General features: G+C 45.2%; 1 protein-coding gene across 1 annotated transcript in view; it reads right to left on the bottom strand.

The window, feature by feature from the left end:
- Positions 1-19,597, bottom strand: part of LOC140717088 (tubulin alpha-1C chain-like) — a 49,622-nt gene extending 30,025 nt beyond the window's left edge. The window contains exons 1-2 of the mRNA XM_073030274.1: positions 19,488-19,597; positions 11,969-12,191 (exon numbers count right to left, since the gene is read on the bottom strand). Of these exons, the coding sequence (XP_072886375.1) occupies positions 11,969-12,191; positions 19,488-19,490 (226 nt within the window). The 5' untranslated portion in view covers positions 19,491-19,597. The remainder of the gene's footprint in view (positions 1-11,968; positions 12,192-19,487) is intronic.
- Between the last annotated feature and the right edge of the window lie 1,183 nt (positions 19,598-20,780).

The raw sequence follows: 20,780 nt of genomic DNA, 5'->3' as shown, positions 1-20,780 counted from the left end.
CCCGCCAGCGAATCAACTTCGGCTGCTGCCAGTCGCAAGTCCGCGAAGTGTTACTTCTGCGGACTCGAGAAGCACCACCGAAAATACTGCCCGGCCCGAGAAGCTTCCTGCTCCAGCTGCAGAAAGAAGGGCCACTTCGCCCAGGCCTGTAACTCCAAACCACGAGTGGGGTCGAGCAGCGCCACGTGCAAGGCATGGGGGTCGCCATCTTGGTTGGCGCCACCTCGCACCGCCTATGATCCATGGGTGCTTACTGGGCACCCCACCGCACCGGACCAAGACGGCGGGTCAACTCTGGCCTCCGTGATCCTCGACCAAAGCGCTCCACACCAGCTCACAAGGTCAATGATGGACATCCTGGTGGAGGGACACAGGACTAGCTGCCTGTTTGACACGGGCAGCACTGAGAGTTTTATTGACCCGGACACGGTGCAACGCTGCAGACTCGTGACACGGCCGGTAAGCCAGAGGGTCACCATGGCTTCTGGGTCGTATTCCACAGACATCCGGGTGGGTTGTGTAGCGACATTGGTGGTGCAGGGCAAAGAATATCGGGACTTTGTGCTACTGGTCATGCCTCAACTGTGTGCGCCCGTGCTATTGGTGCTGGACTTCCAGAGCCACCTGAAAAGTGTGACTATGGCATATGACGGGCCCCTCCCATCACTCACTGTCAGGAATCCTCAGTTCTGTTCGAATTTGTCACATACCCCGCTACTGACCACACACACACACCGACCCACACATCCCACCCAACACCATGCCAACAGCCACATTATGGACACCACTTGCAGCCTCTCCACCCTCAAGATCCCTCCCCCACTGCTGTTCGCCAACCTGACCCCCGACTGTAAACCTGTGGCAACTAAAAGCAGGAGGTACAGCGCAGGGGACAGGGCCTTCATTAAGTCGGAGGTGCAGCGGCTGCTCAGGGAGGGGATCATTGAGCCAAGCACAAGTCCTTGGAGGGCCCAGGTGGTTGTTGTTCAGAACAGGCAGAAAAATAGGATGGTCGTGGACTATAGCCAGACCATCAATAGGTTCACGCAGCTTGACACGTACCCTCTACCCTGCATCGCGGATATGGTCAATCAGATAGCTCAGTACAAGGTGTACTCGACCATAGACCTAAAATCTCCTTACCATCAACTCCCCATCCGCCCGGAGGACCGCCCCTACACTGCCTTCGAGGTGGGCGGCAGGCTCTATCACTTCCTGCGCGAATGTCACGAATGGTGTCTCTGTCTTCCAGAGGGAAATGGACCGGATGATGGACCAGTGCCAACTGAAGGCCACGTTCCCATATCTGGATAACATCACTATCTGTGGTCACGACTGGCAGGATCACGATACCAACCTCCAACAATTTTTCCAAGCGGCCAAAGCTTTTAACCTTACCTATAACAGGGACAAGTGTGTGTTCGGAACCACTCGACTTGCTATCCTTGGGTATGTCATGGAGAACGGGGTCATTGGCCCTGACCCCGACCGTATGCACCCCCTGTTGGAACTCCCCCTTCCCAATGCCCTCAGACTGTGCCTGGGCTTCTTTTCCTATTACGCCCAATGAGCACCTCACTACGCAGACAAGGCCCGCCCCCGGTCAATTCCACCGCATTTCCTGTCTCTGCCGAGGCCCGCGCGGCCTTCAGCCGCATTAAAGGGGACATTGCCAAAGCAACGATGCATGCGGTGGATGAGACCATTCCCTTCCAAGTAGAGAGTGACGCCTCCGACTTTGCACTGGCTGCTACCCTCAATCAGGCAGGCAGGCCAGTAGCATTCTTCTCTCGTACCCTTCAAGGCCCTGAAATTCGGCACTCCGCGGTGGAGAAAGAAGCCCAGGCCATAGTGGAAGCTATTAGGCACTGGAGGCACTATCTCACCGGCAAAAGGTTCACCTTGCTGACCAACCAGCGCTCGGTTGCGTTCACATTTAGCAACCAACAGTGGGGCAAAATCAAAAATGATAAAATTTTGAGGTGGAGAATCATCTCTCCACCTACAACTATGATAGTCTGTACCGGCCTGGAAGGCTCAATGAGCCCCCTGATGCCCTATCCCGGGGAGCGTGCCAGCGCACAGCTCAACCGGCTATATACCCTTCATGCAGATCTTTGCCACCTGGGGGTCACCCGGCTTTTCCATTTCGTGAAAGCCCGGAACCTGCCTTACTCCCTTGAGGAAATCAGGACGATGACCAGGGACTGCCAAGTCTGTGCTGAGTGCAAACCGCACTTCTACTGTCCTGAAAAGGCGCAACTTATCAAGGCCACCAGCCCCATTGAGTGACTGAGTGTCGACTTTAAGGGCCCCCTTCCCTCCACCGACCGCAATCTTAAAATTTCTTAAAATAATCAACGAGTACTCGTGGTTCCCCTTTGCCATCCCCTGCCCCGACACCACTACCACATCCGTCATAAAAGCCCTGCACCAGCTCTTCACTCTGTTCGGATATCCCTGCTATATCCACAGTGATAGAGGGTCCTCCTTTATGAGTGACGAGCTGCGCCAGTACCTGCTGGCTAGGGGCATTGGTACTCGTAGGACCACGAGCTATAATTCCCGGGGAAATGGACAGGTGGAGAGGGAGAATGCCACTGTGTGGAAGGCCACACTCTTAGCCCTTAGGTCAAAGGGATTGCTGGTCTCTCGATGGCTGGAGGTCCTCCCCGAGGCACTCCACTCCATCTGCTCCCTATTATGCACGTCCACCAATGCCACCCCTCATGAGCGCCTCTTTTCTTTTCCCAGGAAGTCTGCCACTGGGACCACCCTACCGGCTTGGCTGACGTCCCCAGGGCCAGTGCTGCTCAGGAAACATGCACGGAGCAATAAATACTCCCCACTGGTTGAGAGGGTTTACCTACTTCATGCGAACCCCCAGTATGCCTACGTGGTCTTACCTGATGGGCGGGAGGACACGGTCTCCGTCCGCGACCTGGCGCCCGCAGGAGCACCAGACCCCTACCCCGAACACTCCATGGTGACTATGAACCCCGTACCCACCGAGGTGTATACCCACCTGACAGCACGCACACCAAGCCCTACACAGTCTCCTCACGACACTCCCATACCAGGCGCCACGCACACACGAGGGGTTACTGATGCCTAACAGGATGGCACCTCAAGTCAGGCCGGAGCCAGCACAACCACCGTCACCAGTGCAATCACCGCCAGTGCTACGTAGATCGCAGCGACGGACTCGACCGCCTGATAGACTTGACCTATAAATATACTTGTGAGAAACTTCGCCCCATGGGGACTCTCTTTTAAAACAAAGGGGGGGGGTGAATGTGGTAAACTATGTATACCTGTCTGGACACGCCCCCCCCTCTGCTGACTGCTCCTGTGGCTCCTCCCACAGACCCCTGTATAAAGGCGATTGGGGCACTGCTCCCCACCTCAGTCTCCGAGATGTCGTGCTCCCTTTTTGCTGTTAATAAAAGCCTATCGTTCACTTGCAGTCTCCGAGAGTTATTGATGGTGCATTACTGATGCAATCCAAAGGTCCTATCCTGAAAGAAACAGACTGAGCCTCTCGAACTGTGAAGTTGGTTATGGACTGTTACTGTGAAAGCATGTTTATCTGCACTACTACATATACAGTTTCATGTTGCATTAATCTAAAGGGGGAGGAAGTGTAATGTATGGATCTATTTCTTTTAGAGCAATGGCCTCCACTTAGCACTACTGTTGTCTGTGCTCCTTGTTCTCTCTCCTGCACTCTTTGCAATGTGAAAACACCAGTTAAAGCCATCTCCCATATGCACGCTTTTATTTAATTATATGTAGTTGTGCACAGAAACAATGAAAACCATGCTGACTAAGGCCCATTTTATCACGTGCCTCCAAGTACCCTGAGGCCTCACCCTTAATCATAGACTCCAACATCTTCCCAACCACTGAGGTCAGGCTAACTGGACAATGGTTTCCTTTCTTCTGCCTCTCTCCTTTCTTAAAGAGTGGAGTAACATTTGCAATTTTCCCGTCTTCTGGAACCATTCCAGAATCTATTGACTCTTTAAAGATCATAACTAAATCCTCCATGATTGCTTCAGCCACCTCTTTCAGAACCCTGGGGTCTAACCATCTGGTCCAGGTGACTTACCTACCTTCAGACCTTTCAGTTTCCCAAGAACCTTCTTTCTTCTTTCAACTCCACACACTTCATTCTCTGACACCAGGAACTCCTACCATACTGCTAGTGTCTTCCACAGTGAAGACTGATACAAAATATTTATTCAGTTCCTCTGCCATTTTCCTTATCTCCCATTGCTACTTCTCCAGCATCATTTTCCAGTGGTCTGATATCCACTCTCGCCTCTCTTTTACACTTTATGTAACAGAAGAAACTTCTGGTATCCTCTTTAATATTACTGTCTAGCTTACTTTTGTATTCCATCTTTATCTTCTTAATGGACTTTTTAGTTGCCTTCTGTTAATAGTTGTAAGTTTCCCAATCCTCTGACTTCCCACTAGTTTTTGCTCTATTATATGCCCTCTCTTTGGCTTTTATGTTAGCTTTGACTTCTTTTGTTAGCCACAGTTGTGTCGTCTTTCCTTTGGAATACTTCTTCCTCTTTGGGATGTATATATTCCGTGCCTTCCAAATTGCTTCCAGAAATTCCAGCCATTGCTGGAATTATCCCTGCCAGTGTTCTTTTCCGATCGATTCTGGGTAACTCCTCTCTCATGGCTGCAGAATTCCTTTTACTACAGTGTAATACTGATATATCTGACTTTAGCCTCTCCTTCTCAAATTTCAGAGTGAATTGAATTATATTACAATCATTTTCCCCTTTTTTTACCTTACGCTCTCTAATCAATTCTGGTTCATTGCACAACACCCAATACAGAATAGCTGATCTTCTAGTGGGCTCAACCACGAGCTGCTCTAAAAAGCCATCTGGTAGACATTCTAGAAACTCCCACTCCTGTCATCCAGCAATCTGATTTTCCCAATCTACCTGCATATTGAAGTCCCCCATGACTATTGTAACATTGTCCTTTTGGCAAGCATTTTCTGTCTCATTGTAATTTGTAGACCACATCCTTACTGCTGTTTGGGGTCTGTATACAACTCCCATCAGGGCCTTTTTACCTTTGCAATTCTTTAGCTCGATCCACAATGATTCAACACCTTTGATTCTATGTCACTTCTTTCTAATGATTTGATTTCATTTTTCTTAAATCAACAGAGCAACGCCACCCCCTCTGCCTTGCTGCCTGTCCTTTCTATACAATGTGTACCTTGGACATTAAGCTCCTAGCTATAATCTTCTTACAATTGTGATTCAGTGATCCCTCTAACATCATACCTGCCAATCTACAACTGTGCTGCAAGTTCATCCACTTTATTCCATATACGGTGCACTTTCAGATACAACACCTTCACCCTTTTTGATTCTGTCCGCCTTTTACATTGCTACTCATCTGTTGACTGCAGTTTTGCCCTGTCAGCAGCCTCTCCGCATGACACATTGCCTCTGTTTGTAAACCAGCTGCCTCATCTTCAGCACTATCGTTCACCTTTCCTACGATGCTTCTTGCACTGAAATAAATGCAGCTCATGACATTAGTCACAGCATGCTCAACATTTGATTCCTAATTTTGTTTAAGGTTTTACCAACATCTGCCTCCACAATCTCTCTATGAACTGTTCTGGCACTCTGGTTCCCACTCCCCTGCAACTCTAGTCTGTAACTTGTTGAAGTAGTAAAATTGTTCTTTTTCACTCCTGGCCATTTCTAGTATTTCCAGGCCCGAGTGCTTGAAGCCAGAGTGAGCAATATAGTTCTGAGTTGTCTTACTAATTACTTCTCATCAACTATCACTGACAAAAAATCACTACTTTTTAAAAACACATGGAACTGATGCTATTTAAATACTGTTCACTCTAAACACAGTGCTCCAATTAACCGATGGCCCAATTAACTGGGAATCCACTGTACATATAATTCAGAAGTGCAAAATAATTCATTCTTAGGAAGGAATGAGACAAGATAAACTGACACAACTCTAAAGAATGCAGAGGAATGTAGTGTGTGTATAACTTCGAGAGATAGAGCACGTTAACAGGCCCTTCCAGCCCAATTACATCCATGTGACCCATTAACCTACTGACCCCTACCTCCTTGGAATGTGGGGGTAAACCAGACCACCCAAACGAAACCCACATGGTCCATGGGGAGAACATACAAACTCATTACAGGCTGCAGTAGGAGCTGGACCTGGGTCACTGCAGGTGAATCTGTGGAATTCGTTGCCATGGATGGCTGTGGAGGCCATCATTGGGTATATTCGAAGTGGAGACTGATGGGGTCTTGATTATCTAATTATTTAGAGATACAGTGCAGAATAGACCCTTTTGGCCCAGTGGGCTACACCACCCTGAAACCCACCTACTTAACACCAGTATTATCACATGGCAATTTACAATGGCTAATTAACCTACTAACCAGTACATCCTTGGACTCTGGGAGGTAACCAGAGCAGCCGGAGGAACTCCACACGCACATGGGAAGGAACATACAGATGCCACTGGAATCAAACACCGAACTCCAACAACCCAAGCTGTAATACCATCATGTTAACCAATATGCCACTGCGGTGCCCCATGGTAGCAAGGATAGAGAGAGAAGACAGTGGACAATAAATCAGCCACAAAGGAATGGTGGAGCGCACTTGTCAGTCCGAATGGCTTAATTCTGCTCCTGTGCTTATAATAGTGTCACGCTGACCACTAGGCTACTGTGCCGTCTACATATGGAATGTGGGCTTAAATCTTCAGAAATGTCGAGACATGTCGAGAGAACAGCTGGTGAGCCCCATGAGATCTTCAGTCACATAAATACAGCTACAAGTACAAATGAAGGAAAGCTTCGTAAAACAAAGGCCCGACCACAAATGGAGACTGTATCCTGACTCCCTGGGGATATAGAGGCCCCAGGGAGGATGCAGCACGACAGTTGCAGGGATGTTCAGCAGCAACATTAGACAACAACAGCTTGGGTTGTTTCCTGTGGAGCAAAGAAGTTGTACAAGATCATCTCTGTCATGGATAGGATGAACGGAGGGAGCAGATGGTGTAAAGGACCGGGGGCAGAGCTAGAGTGAAAGACAAAGGGTTACAAGGGGAGGGAGGATTTTTTTTCTATTCGTTCATTCGTCCCTGCCTAATCTCCTTCCTGACAAGTGACATAAATGTTACACCTGCCCATTCACCTCCTCTCTCAGTCCATTCAGGGTGTCAAACAGTCCATCCAGGAGAGGCAACATTCAGCCGTAAACCTGCTCGGGTGATCTATTGTATCCGGCGCTCCCGATGCAGCCTCCTGACATAGACTGGGGGACCATTTTGTCGAGAACCTCCACTCCATCCACCAAAACTGTAGTTTCCCAGTGGACAACCATTTTAATTCCCGTCCCCATCCCTATTCCCATTCCAGGTTGGTCCATGGTATCTTCTTCTGCCACTCTCAGGGGTCGGTGATGGGGCCGATTCTTTTCACGTTATATGTCAAATGATTTGGATGACAGAATTGATGGCTTTGTGGCCAGGTTTGCAGAAGATACCAAGATAGGTGGAGGGACAGGTAATGTTGAGGAAGCAGGATATCTGCAGAAGGATTTAAACAGATTAGCAGAATGGCAAAGAAGTAGTAGATGCAGTGGTGGGAAGTGTATGGTCCTGCACTTTGGTAGAAGGAAAAAAGGTGTGGACCATTTTCTAAATGGAAAGAAAATTCAAAAATCTGAGGTGCAAAGGGACTTGGAATCTTTGCAGATTGAATCAGTAGTAAGGAAGGCAAATGCAATGTTAGCATTCGTTTTGAGCGGGCTAGTGTACAAAAGCAAGGATGAAATGCTGATGCTTTGTAAAGCATTAGTCAGGCCGCACTTGGAATATTCCGAGCAGGTTTAGACCCCTTATCTAAGGAAAGATGTACTGGGATTGGAGATGGTTCAGAGAATGTAAATGAGGATGGCCCCAGGAATGGAAGTGTTAACATATCAGGAGCATTTAATGGCTCCAGGCCTGTACTGGCTGGAGTTTAGAAGAATACAGGGTATCTCATTGAAACCTATTGTATATTGAAAAGCCTAGACAGAGTGAATGTGGAGAAAATGTTTCCTGTAGCGGGGACTCCAGGACCAGAGGGCACAGGCTCAGAACTGAGAAACATTCATCATGAACAGAGATGATGAAACTTTTTCACCAGAATGTGCTGAAACTGTGGAATTCATTGCCTCAGACGGTTGTGTAGAGTATAGTTAAGGTTGATAGGTTATTGATTAGTGAGGGCATCAAAGGTTATGGGGAGAATGGGGTTGAGAGGGGTAAATCAGCCATGGTGGAATGGCAGAGCAGACTTGATGGGCCGAATGGCCCAATTATGCTCCTATTTCTTATGTTTTGTTGGCCTTCCAGCTTTTCAAGTCATGTCACCCAGCAACCCACCAATTTAACTGTAGCCCAACCATAGGACAATTTACAAAGACCAGAGCTACTAACCAGTATGTCTTTGAACTGTGGAGGAAACCCATGCACACAGGGGATGGGATGCACTAGTTTACAGAGGACTGGAATCGCGTCACACTAACAGCTACATTACCATGGTACCCATAATACTTGTTCCCTAGATAGAGAATCCCACAGATTCATTATTCTTTGGAAAAGCAGTTTCTCATCATCTGTCCCAAGTCTATTCCCCCAGATCTTGAGGTGATGTCCCCTAATTTTACTCTCACTTAGCAGTGGAAAAACTTTCTTGCTTCTATCTTATCTAGCCCTTCCATAATTGGGTGCTTTTGTAAGATCCCTTCTCCTTTTCTGAACTCCATCAAGTATAATCCCAGGCGACTCAATCTCTCATCTCCAGAATCAACCTGGTAAAGCTCCTCTGCACAGCCTCCAAAGCCTTGAGTAAGGCGACCAGGACTGCAAGCAGTACTCCAGATGCTGCCTCACCAGTACCCTGTCCAACTGCAATATAATCTCCCTGCTCTTCAATTCAAAATCCATCTGACAACGAGGCTTTGCTTTCTGGATAACCTGTCACTCCTGCAAAAGCACTGCCAAGACCCTCTGCACAACAGCATGCTGTGATCTTTCAGGCTTTCCCCAGCACAATCCTTGCTGATCTGAGGCAAACCACACATTTCACTACACAGTATGTTTCAATGTATGTGACAAATAAAACTAATCTTTATTGTACTGTGCAAACAGTGGATTTAAAGTGCGCACTGGGGGTGGGGGGGGGGGGGAGGGAGGGGGTGTTAATAACCCAGAAAATCCAGAAATCCTACCAGTCCAGCACCAAAGTACCAAGAGGTTTACTCTAATTCAGTCAATCCCAGAGTGATGAGTGAAACCCAACATAGATTGGAGGACCACTTGGTCAAACACCTCTGCTTCATCTGCCAAAAGCACAGTTTCCTGAGGCCAGCTACTTCAATACCAATCCCCATTTCTGTTCCAACATGTCGCTCCATGTCCTCCTCTTCTGCCACAATGAGGCCACTCTCAGGTTGGAGGATCAAAGCCTCATATTTCGTCTGGGTAACATCCAATCTGATGGCATAAACATTGACTCCCCACTCTGGCCTCCTCACCTGCCTATCACCTCCTTCCCTTTCTCCTGTGGCCCACACTCCTCCCTTATCAGATTCCTTCTTCTCCAGCCCTTTACCTTTACTACTTATCATCTCCCAGCTTCTTTTTATCCCCGACCCTACCCACCTACCTTTCCCTCACCTATCACCTTCTAGCTTGTCCTACTTCCCCTCCCCCTCCTCACCCACCTTTTTATTCTGGCATCTTACCCTCCCTTTCCAATCCTGATGAAGAGTCTTGGCCCAAAACTTTGATTGTTTATTCATTTCTGTAGATACTGCCTGACCTGCTGAGTCCCTCCAGCATTTTGTGTGTGTTTCTAGCATCTACAAAACCTATTTGTTTAATACCAGAGCGATGATGCGATTTGATGTTATTCTCCGGAGTATTACTCTAAACCTCCAGATTACTGGTCCAGCAATTTAACCAATTGTGAGACTATTTCTAAAACAGTGGAATAATTTCTCTCAGGGATTGGATGACAGAAAGTGGGAGTCATTTTCAGAATGGCAGAGTTTAACTAACAGAGTGGCACAAGGATCTTTGTTTGGTCACTGATTAATTGTAGCCGGATATTACAGTTGTTCGAGACCATGGACACAAAGGTAGGTGGGAAGTGAGCTGTGAGATAGGTTATAAGCTGCAGGAAGGTGTCAGAACATAGTGAGGATGCCGAGTGCCTTTCTTCTCGTCTGCCACAAAAAGCGGGATCTCCCAGTGGCCACCCATTCCCATTCAACATCCTATTCCAACATGTCGGTCCACAAGCTCTGCTACTGTCCACTCTCAGGTTGCAGCAACATCTCATAATCCATCTGCATTGTCTCCAACCTGAAAGCATGAACACTGATTTCTCTAATTTCTGGTAATTTCTCTCCTCTCCCCCTTTGATTCCCCTTTCGGCCTCCCTCTCACCCTTTCACTTCTCAGCTAGCCATCTGCTTTCTCCTTCCCTTTCTCCCATGTCCATTCTCCTCTCTCATCAGAATCCTTTCTATTCAGCCCTTTACCTCTTCAACTTCTTATTTCATCACCCCCTTCTCCTCCTACCTTTCCCTCACTTGGCCTCACCTATCACCTGCCAGCTTGTACTCCTACCCCTTCCTCCCATCTTCTTATTCTAGCTTCTCTCTGCTTCCTTTCCAGCCTGTTGAAGGGTCTCAGCACAGAATATCAACTGTTTACTCATTTCCATAGTTTCTCCTGAATTTTGTGTGCGTTGCTCAGGATCTGCAGATTCTCGAACTTTCAACGTGGCTGATCAAGATTACCATTTTACTTAAAAATAGAAAAGCATTTTTGTTTAAAAGAAAGATGAGGGTGGTGAGTCTCTGGAATTCATTGCCATAGACAAGGAATGACGGAATGATAAAATGGCAGGGCAGAATTGATGGGCTGAATGGCTTAACGCTGTTCCTATGTTTTCTGGTCTTTTACAGGTTCATTCACAGGTTGAGTCTGTGGTAAAGAAGGGAAATGCACTGTTGGTATTTATTTCAATGGGAATAGAATATAAACGTAAGGAAATAATGCTGAGCCTTTATAAGACACTATTCAGGCGGCACTTAAGAATATTGTCAACAACTGTAGGCCCCATATCTCAGAAAAGATGTGTCGTCATTAGAGAGAGTTCAGAGGAAGTTCACGAGGATAATACTGGGAATGAAGGGGTTAACATTTGAGGAGCAATTGGCAGCTTTGGGCTCGTACTCTCTGGAATTTAGAAGAATGTGGGGGGATCTCATCGAAACCTACCGGAAGTTGAAAGGAATAGATAGGGTAGATGTGGAGAGGATTTTTCCTGTGGTGGGGGTGTCTAAAACTATAGAAGTCAGAGCCTCAAAATTGAAGGGCGATCCTTTAGAACAGAGGTAAGGGGGAATCGCTTTAGTTAGAGAGTAGTAAATCTGTGAAATGCTCTGCCACAGTCTGTGCAGGACGCCATCCATGCATGTATTTAAGGTGTAAGTTGGTTGTTTCCTGATCAGTCAAGGTATCAAAGGATATGGTGAGAAGGCAGGTGAATGGGGTTGAGTGGGATCCGGGATCAGCCAGGATGGAATGGCAGATCAGTCTGGATGGGGAGAATGGCCTAATTCTGCTCCTATGTCTTATGGTCTTACGACGGAATTACAGAGCAGACTCGATGAGTTGAATGGTCTAATTGTGCTCTTGTGGTGTTACAGTAAAGGTCGGTGTTCAGAGGAGTTGATACGGCTTTTTAAATGCATCATTAAAGTTATCATGCAAGTTATAGCAAGCAGCGTAGCCCACAAGCAGTTGGTTAGCCTTAATTATAAAGAAAATGGAGGACAAGATCAAACAGGTCTTGTTGAGCTTGCACTTTACCTATCACTGATGGCTCTAGGTCCACAAAGATTGCACGAGGAACACGCCGTCCTGCACAGGTCTCACTGAAAAAGGTGCTGAAGGAGTCGTCCACTCTGCCAGTAACCTTGGTGCCCACCACGTTTCCATCCGGTTCGATTCCATGCTCCAGGCAGTACAGCTCCCAGCACGCATTGCCAATCTGGACACCCGCCTGCCCAACATGGATGGAGATGCACTCTCTCTGTTGTTGGAAGTTCAAGGTAAATTTATTATCAAAGTATGCATACACGTAGGAACAGCTGTACACTTGCTTCTTAATGCAAATTAATCAGCCAATCAAACAGCAGCAACTCAATGCATAAAAGCATTGTTATGTGGTTCAGACCAAACGTCAGAATGGGGAAGAAATGTCATCTGAGTGACTTTTACCATGGAATGATTTTGGTGCCAGATGGGGTGGTTTGAGTATCTCAGAAACTGTTGATCTCCTGGGATTTTCACACACAACAGTCTAGAGTTTACAGAGATTGGTGTGAAAAACAAAAACAAAGACATCCAGTGAGTGGCAGTTCAGTTGGCAAAAATGCCTCATTAACGAGATCAGAGGAGAATGGCCAGACCAGATCACCCTGACAGGAAGGCGACAGTAACTTAAATAATGACGCATTACAACAGTGGTGTGCAGAATAACATCTCCAAATACACATCTCATCAAACCTTGGAGTGGGTGGATTACAGCAGTAGAAGAGCGCAAGCATACACTCAGTGGCCACTTTCTTAGCTTCAAGAGGTACTTAATAAAGTGGCACCGAGTACATTTTATCCTATACTACCTTAAGATTCATTTTCTTACAGGTATTTACAGGAAAATAAATACAACATATTTTATAATAAAATTAACTACACATACACTATAGACAAACAGCCAGTGCAAAAGAAGACAAACTGCATAAACAAAATAAATAATAATGAGAATATATATAGTCTTTGAAAGTGAATGTGTAGATCATAGAATCAGTTCAGAGTTGTGGTGAGTGAAGTTAACCATGTCAGTTCAGGAGCCTAATGGTTGAAGGGAAGTAACCATTCCTGAACCTGATGGTGTGGAACCTTGGGCTCCTGTGCTTCCTTCCTGATGGCAGCAGTGAGACGAGAACATGACCTGGTTGTTGGGGTCCTTGATGATGGATGCTGCTTTCTTGTGGCAGCAGTCCTTGTAGACGTGCTCAGTGCTGGGGTGGGGGGGGGAAAGGTTTTGTCTATGACAAACTGGGCTATATCCACCACTGTTCATAGAGTTTTCTTTGTACCACTCTGCCGTATACCCATATGATCGTGGTGACTTGCTTAATTTAAGCCTACTAATTGCAGCTTTTAATTCAGCTTCAGTTATGTCAGCAGTCATCGTTCTATTTTGTTCTTCGCTTAAAGTGGGTAACTCTAGAGAATTCAAGAAGGTGTCAATTTGGGTTATGCTTCCCCACATATTAGGAGACCTTCTGTTTCTGCTACCATAATATCAGTAATTTTCTGAAAGAAACCAATATCACTTCCCAGGGGTGCATATATATTCAACAGAGTAACTGAATTTCTGTCTATATTCCCCCTTACTGGAATATATCTGCCCTCTTTATCTCCCATTTTGAATACTTTTTCAAAATTTAGCTTACTTGAAATAAGAATAGCAACTCCTCTCCTATGTCCTGATTTATAAGAGGAGAAAAACAAATTAGTGAAGCCCATTCTCTTTAGTTTTCTATGCTCATTATCACTTAAATGAGTTTCCTGTAAATATACTACATGCGCTTGTTCTTTTTCATTTTGGATAAAATTCTATTACACTTGATTGGATTTAATAGTCCATTGACATTAAAAGAAATGAATGTTACTTTGTCCTTAGCCATCTGTATTTATCTGTCAATGTATCATTGAAATTAGCAGAATAAAACTTAATCGATCTACTCCCTGAACAAATAAGAACCTGGAAACGCAAATAATAACAAAAATGGCAATGAACGTGTGATTCCAAGGCTGAGGTCTCTAGTAGATGACCCTGCGTTGAGCTAGAGGAAATGTCTAGCTGTGCGGGATAACCCCTCCTACTTGTGAGTTGAGGGCCCCCATTGCAGTATTCATAAAAGTCAGTGAACAAATCCATTACACAGAAAAGATTTCCCTGTGCACACATATATATATTCTCATTTTGGTGGGGAAAAAGGAGTAAGTGAGCGAATAAAGAATAACAACTAAGTAATATAAAATCCACATTATAATAAGTATTTCTCGAGATAGGTATATCACTGTGTACTTTTGCTTCCGTTTAGCTTCTCAACATTTTTTAAGTTAGCCAAACCTTATGACTCTTCCAGAGGGGGTGAGGACTGTCTTTGGAAAACTCCCGGTCTCTTCCTGATATATTTTTCTCAGCCTCCTCCTGTCTCCTGCCTTCTCGATTCTTGCACTATTTCCCAAGCGGAGCGGGATAATTCCTCTACCAGGCTTTCCCTCGGTTTGATCACGCTGACAGACAACCCTCTGGCCTTCATGTCTGTAGTCGCCTCTTCCACTGTTTGGTACAACCGCGCCCCGTCTTCATAAAACACTCAAAGTTTAGCAGGGTACAGAGTTTGAAATCTAATCCTTCCTTGCTTTCAGAGTATTCTTTACGTTACTGCAGGACCGCGCAGGGGGTAATCTTGGTTGAAATATATTAATTTATTATCTAAAAACACCCTCTTCTTACCCCAGGCCCTTTGTAGAATCTCCGCCTTGGTACTGTACCAAAGGAATTTAATTATTATTAAGCGCGGCTTATCTGCTCTATCTCGGGTAGGCTTCGGGACTAGTGCGCAATGCGCTCTCTCGATTTCCAGCTCCATAGTCGAGGGAAGCTCCAGCGCATCCAGCAGCAACTTTCCGACAAACTCTTGTCATAGACAAGCCCTCCGCTCCTTCGGGAACGTTGTATATTCTAATATTTTTCCGCCGTGATCTTCCCTCCAGGTCAAGCAGTTTACCTTCTTGGTGATATAATATTTTTATTGTCTTACTCAGTATTTGTTCCACGTTTTGAACGCGATCTTCCACCTTCTCAGTTCGAGTCTCTGCCACCGCTATTTTTTGATTGACGTTGGCGAGCTCTGACTTAATATCATGGAGCTGCTGCTTTATATCTTTCTGGAACTCCATTATCTCTTTCAGAATTTCGATCATATTCGCCGCTTCGCCTGAACGAGGCCCAGTGTCCGCCTCGCTAGCACACGGACAGGTAGGAGGGCCGCTCACTGCACTCCTCTCGGCCGCAGTGTCGCTTTTTTTTAAATTTCCATTCTTTTTCCTCATTCTTGCCCCTCTTTTCAGTTCAAATATTTTTTGAAAAATACTATATTTGATGGGTTAACGGGGCTTAATACGCATTTTTCTGGAGGAGCTAGTGACTTAAGCTGCCATTCTTGACGATGATGTCACCGGAAACCTAAACTTTGGACTTCTAAGGGTATTTTCCATCTAGGAGACTTGTTTGATGAAGGAACGATAATGTCTTTTAGTCAAATAGTACAGAAATTTAACTTACCCAACAAGGAGCTTTTTCGTTTCTTTCATATAAGAGATTATATACAGAAAAAAACATCATTGTTAACTGATTTCTATAGTTCTGACACAGAAAAGAGGCTGTTTTGTTCTAAGGGTGAAGTCTCCATTATTACTTCTTACAGCATCCTGAGGGAATGTTCTTGTGGAGAGGCTGAGCAGTTGGGAAGGGTCTGGGAGGAAGAGCTGGGAGTAGAAATTACAGCGGAAACATGGGAAGACATCTGTGATAATGCAAAGAAGATTTCAGTTTGTAATAGACCTAAAGCATTGCAACTCAAAATTCTGCATAGAGCCTATCTGACTCCAGATTGTCTCTCGATATTTAAGATGGGGGTTTCTCCAGTGTGTTCTAAATGTAAAGTAAATGCTGGACCTTTCACCCACTGTTTTAGGACTTGTCCCAAACTTCAGGCATACTGGAGTGATATTTTGGGTGAAATGGAAACGATTCCGAAGATGGAGCTTGAACTGGACCCAGTGTCTTTTCTCTGAGGCTTCCCCAGCAGTCGTATTATTAATGCACATCAGAAAAAACATTTTAACATTCTGACTTTTTGTGTGAGGAAGAACATTTTACTTTGTTGGATATCTGATAAGGCCCCTGGACTTTTTGGTTGGTGTAAATTAATCATGGAATACATTCCTTTAGACTTTTTGACATGTATGGTACACTCAAAAACAAATAGTTTCCATAAAGCCTGGCAACCTTTTCTGCAGTGTGTAGATGTAAATCTGTCTGCTATACTAATAAGGGCTTTTGTATAGGATGTTGTGTTGAGGTCTATATTTTGATGGAAGGGTTCTGATAGCTGATATCTGTGAGGGGAAGAAATGTAATTGTATCTGGAAATTGAAAGTTTTGTTATGCTGAGAAAAAAAAACTGTCCAACACATCACCAGCACCGTGTTCAGAAAGGTGCCCGAAAAAAAGTGAGCAATGTTGTGAAGGATCCCACCCACCCTGCTCACGGACTGTCTGTCCCACTCCCATCAGGGAGGAGGCTACGTAGCATCCACGCCAGGATCACAGACTCAAAAAACAGCTATTTACCCCAAGCAACACCTTCACCCCCTCACCCACCCCAACCACTACTACTTTATCATTTCCTCTCAGTCACCTTATGTACAGAAACTTCTGTGCCTAGCATACTTCATGGACATACAATCAAGTTATGCATACAAGTTATCTTGTGTATTTATATTTATTGAGTGTTTTATTATTATTACTATTGTGTTCTTTAACACTGTATTGGATCCGGAGTAACAATTATTCCATTCTCTTTACACTTTGTACAGGAAATGACATTAAACAATCTTGAATCTTGACAATGCATAGCTTTCCTGAGGCCTGCCATGATTGCGTGGGATCAGGTGGTAGAACACTAAGGCAATTGTTGCTGGGGAATGCGAATAATTTGGACAAATGTGACAGATATTTTTAAAATAACATTCAGATCCAACAGTTCTACAGCAGCTATAACTAAAACACTGCAGATGCTGAAAATCTGAAATAAAAACACAATGCTGGAAACATTCAACATTTTGGGCAGTATAACCATAAGACATAGGAGCAGAAATAGACTATTTGGCCCATCAAGTTTGTTCTAGCAATTGTTCATGGTTAATGTATTTTCACTCTCAATCCCATCCTTCTCACATTTAATGTCCTCAATAAACAAAAACCTATCAACCTGCTTTAAATACAGCTTTATTCTTCTACCAAAGTGCATGACCATACACTTCCCTAGGCTGTATTCCATTTGGCACTTTCTTGCCCATTCTCCCAATCTGTCCAAGTCCTCTGACCCCTCAACACCACCTGCCCCTCCATTTTTTGTAAGGTCCGCAAACTTGGCCACAAAGCCATCAATTCCATCATAGACACATAAAGTGAGTCTGCACAATGAGAAACAAAGATATCATATGCCAAATGGCACGAGAACGGCAACCTGAGTCTCAACGTGGACAAGCCAAAGGTGCAGATCAACCACTCTCCATCTATGGCTCTGCTGTGCAGAGAGAGAAGAGCCCAAAGTTCTTTGGTGTGCACAATACAGACAATCTAACTGCACCCACAACACCAACTCATTAGTCACGAAGGCACATCAGCATCTACTTTCAGAGCAGTTTCAAGGTGCAAGGCTCCCGTCCCTGTTCTAACTACTTTCTACAGGAGCACCATCCAGAATGTTCTGTCTGGCTGCATCACTGTGGGTACGGAAGCTACAAGGCATCGGAGTGGAAGACCCTACAGAGCACAGTAAAAACCACTGTGGTTCCATTTGTGATTTAGACAAAGCATTGTTGAGGATCTCTACCACTGATCACACAATGTCTTTAACCCACCACTATCAGGAAGGAGGTACAGGAGCATCAGGACTAGGACTGCCAGACTGGGTAACAGCTTTCCCCAGGCTGTGAGACTAATGAATACCCTGCCAACACCGGTGCTGTACTGTTTACCTGTGCTGTGCATTACATGCATTTTGAATGATACTTTATGAAAGTATCTGTGGCAGTATTTTGTTTCGGGTGTTGTTTGTATTGTGGGTGCACCATGATCTGGAGGAATGTTGTTTTCTTTGTTTTGTATATATAGTCAGATGACAATAAACTTGAATCACATCAAAGACCATTCTGGGAAAAATACTTACTGAAGAGTCTGCCCTAAAACACTTCCAGCATTTTGTGTGTTTTGTTTTAAACTGACTACATTTTTCCAATATATCCAGACCTACTGGCTCTGAAGTTGCTGTGTTTTTTTTGAATATGTCAAATTTGTCTAATATATTCCAGTAGATCGACAAGCCCCAACACAGTGTGGGAAAGTAAAGCCGTCTAACCAGTCCAGCTTGCTATTTCATCCATAAATATCCTGAGGGCAAACTGTTATTAACCCCTTCATTCTGTTAACACTTGTTCCCCATGAGTATATTGGGTAGCCCGGGTGTGACATCTGCCCGTCAAAAGCCCCATTTCACCTCTGGAATCAAAGTTCAAAGTAAATTTATTATCAAAGCAGGTATAGTGTATCAAGTTCCAGTTTGTCATTCAACCACATACATACTGCCAACGAGACAACATTCCTCCAGACCAAGGTGAATGACACAGTACATATAATTCACACAAAACAGAGTAATATTCACATAAATACATTTTTAAAATAAGCTGCATATATGATACAAGTTAAAGAGTAAAGCGTGTTAAGCTACTGGCATTTCATACTGTACGTGGTGAGACCTGGGTGGTGGCGGGGAGTGTTGTAGTCTCACAGCCTGGGGGAAGAAGCCATTTCCCATCCCAACACTCCTTGTCCTAATGCTATGGTATCTCCTGCCTGATGGCAAGGGGTCAGAGTAATCATTGGAGAGATCCAGTTTACAGTTTGAGTTTATTGTCATTCAACCGCTTCCATGTATACAGTACCACCAATCGCAATTTTGCGCTGGACCAAGGTACACGACACGGTACCTGCGTCACCACATGCTACCTCCAGATTCACTTTCGTGGAACAAAGAAACGCAATAGAATCAATGAAAATCTACCCACAAAGACTGACAACCAACCAATGTGAAAAAGACAAACTGCCAATACAAAAAAAGCAATAAATAATATTGAGAATATGAGTTGTAGAGTCCTCGGAAGTAAGTCTGTAGGTTGTGGAATCGTCCGAAACGGGGGGGGGGGGGGTCTGAAGAGGGAACGGTACACCTCCAATGTGGATACAAGACTGGTTGTTCCTACCCATTTATCAGCGAACGCAATGAGCACCCACCCGCCTATCTCATAGCGGGTGGAAGCTCAGCGCCTTCCCTTACCCCTCTGGACATTCCTCTCCACCCCGGGGGTCGTCATTGGGGTGAGGAGGGCTCTCCACTACATCTCTCATTTCCGCACATCCACACTTCCCTTGGCTGCCAAAGCAGCAGCCCGCCAAACTCACCATGATCACCCGTAGACTTTCTCAATTACCTCCCCAGCTCAATTCAAGCCAGGTAACGCGGTCGGGGGTGGGACAGGGCGAAGCTTCTAACCAAACCGAGCACGGCGATTTGGCAGGGGGAAGAAGGTGGGGCTTATTCTGTGCCGCGCCCCTCCACCCGCTCAGCCCTAGGACAGTTAACCCAGGGAGAACGCCGCTATTGAAACAGGAGGAAGGTGGACCCTCGTCAGCAACCCAACAACTAAGGTGTGTAATTATCTGTGTGATTTTTTTTTTAGGTTCTTGCTCGTTAATTGAAGCTCGCTTGTATACTAAAGTATGAAAACAAGAGATGCTGGCAATTTAGAGCAACACAAACAAATGCTGGACTGATGAAAGGTCTCGCACTGAAACATCTCGTTATTCCCGTCCATCGATGCTGCCTGTCCTGCCGAGTTCCTCCAGCATTTTGTGTGTTTTCAATAGATGGGCGTGGTGTGTAAGAGATAAGATACCAACTTAATGTTGTGAGAGATTGCCAAGTTCCCACACATTAAACTCGCGTCTTCTCACTCTTCTGGCATCTGCTTGAAGTAATGTGGAGTAGATGTTGTCATCTGCATTATAGTTTGGTTTAGGAGGTGTGTCGTTTAACACTAGGTAGCATGTGGCTGGAAAGCAAGTCAAGTCAACTTTTATTGTCATTTCGACCATAACTGCTGGTACAGTGCATAGTAAAAATGAGACAACGTTTTTCAGGACCACCGTGTTACATGACACAGTACAAAAACTAGACTGAACTACCTAATTTTAAAAAAAACAACACAGAGAAAGCTACACTAGACCACAGACCTACACTGGACTGTGTAAAGTGCACAAAAACAGTGCAGGCATTACAATAAATAATAAACAGGACAGTAGGGCAGTAAGGTGTCAGAGGAGTAGTATCCATCATCAAGTTCCCCCACCATCTATGCAATGTTGTCTTCTCACAGGAAGAAGACAGGGGGCTCAGGACCCCCACCACCAGGTTCAGGAACAGTTATCACCCTTCAACCATCAGGCTCCTGAACCAACATCACTCACCCCATCACGAACTGTTCCCAGAACCTAGGGACTCACTTTCAAGAATTCTTCAACTTATGTTTTCAATATTTATTGCTTATTTATTTTTTCCTGAGCTCAAGCTGGTAAAACCTGAGGCACAGCACAGCTAAGCACACTCATTTCTCAGTTGCTAGGAACCTTCCGACTAACCCAGTGTTATTTAGTATTGTAGCTTTCTGAAGACTTACATAGATATTGCTGTAACGC

The sequence above is a fragment of the Hemitrygon akajei genome, chromosome 27 (assembly GCF_048418815.1).
Source record: "Hemitrygon akajei chromosome 27, sHemAka1.3, whole genome shotgun sequence".
Classification (NCBI taxonomy): Eukaryota; Metazoa; Chordata; class Chondrichthyes; order Myliobatiformes; family Dasyatidae; genus Hemitrygon; species Hemitrygon akajei.
This window is presented reverse-complemented; position numbering and strand designations above follow the sequence as displayed.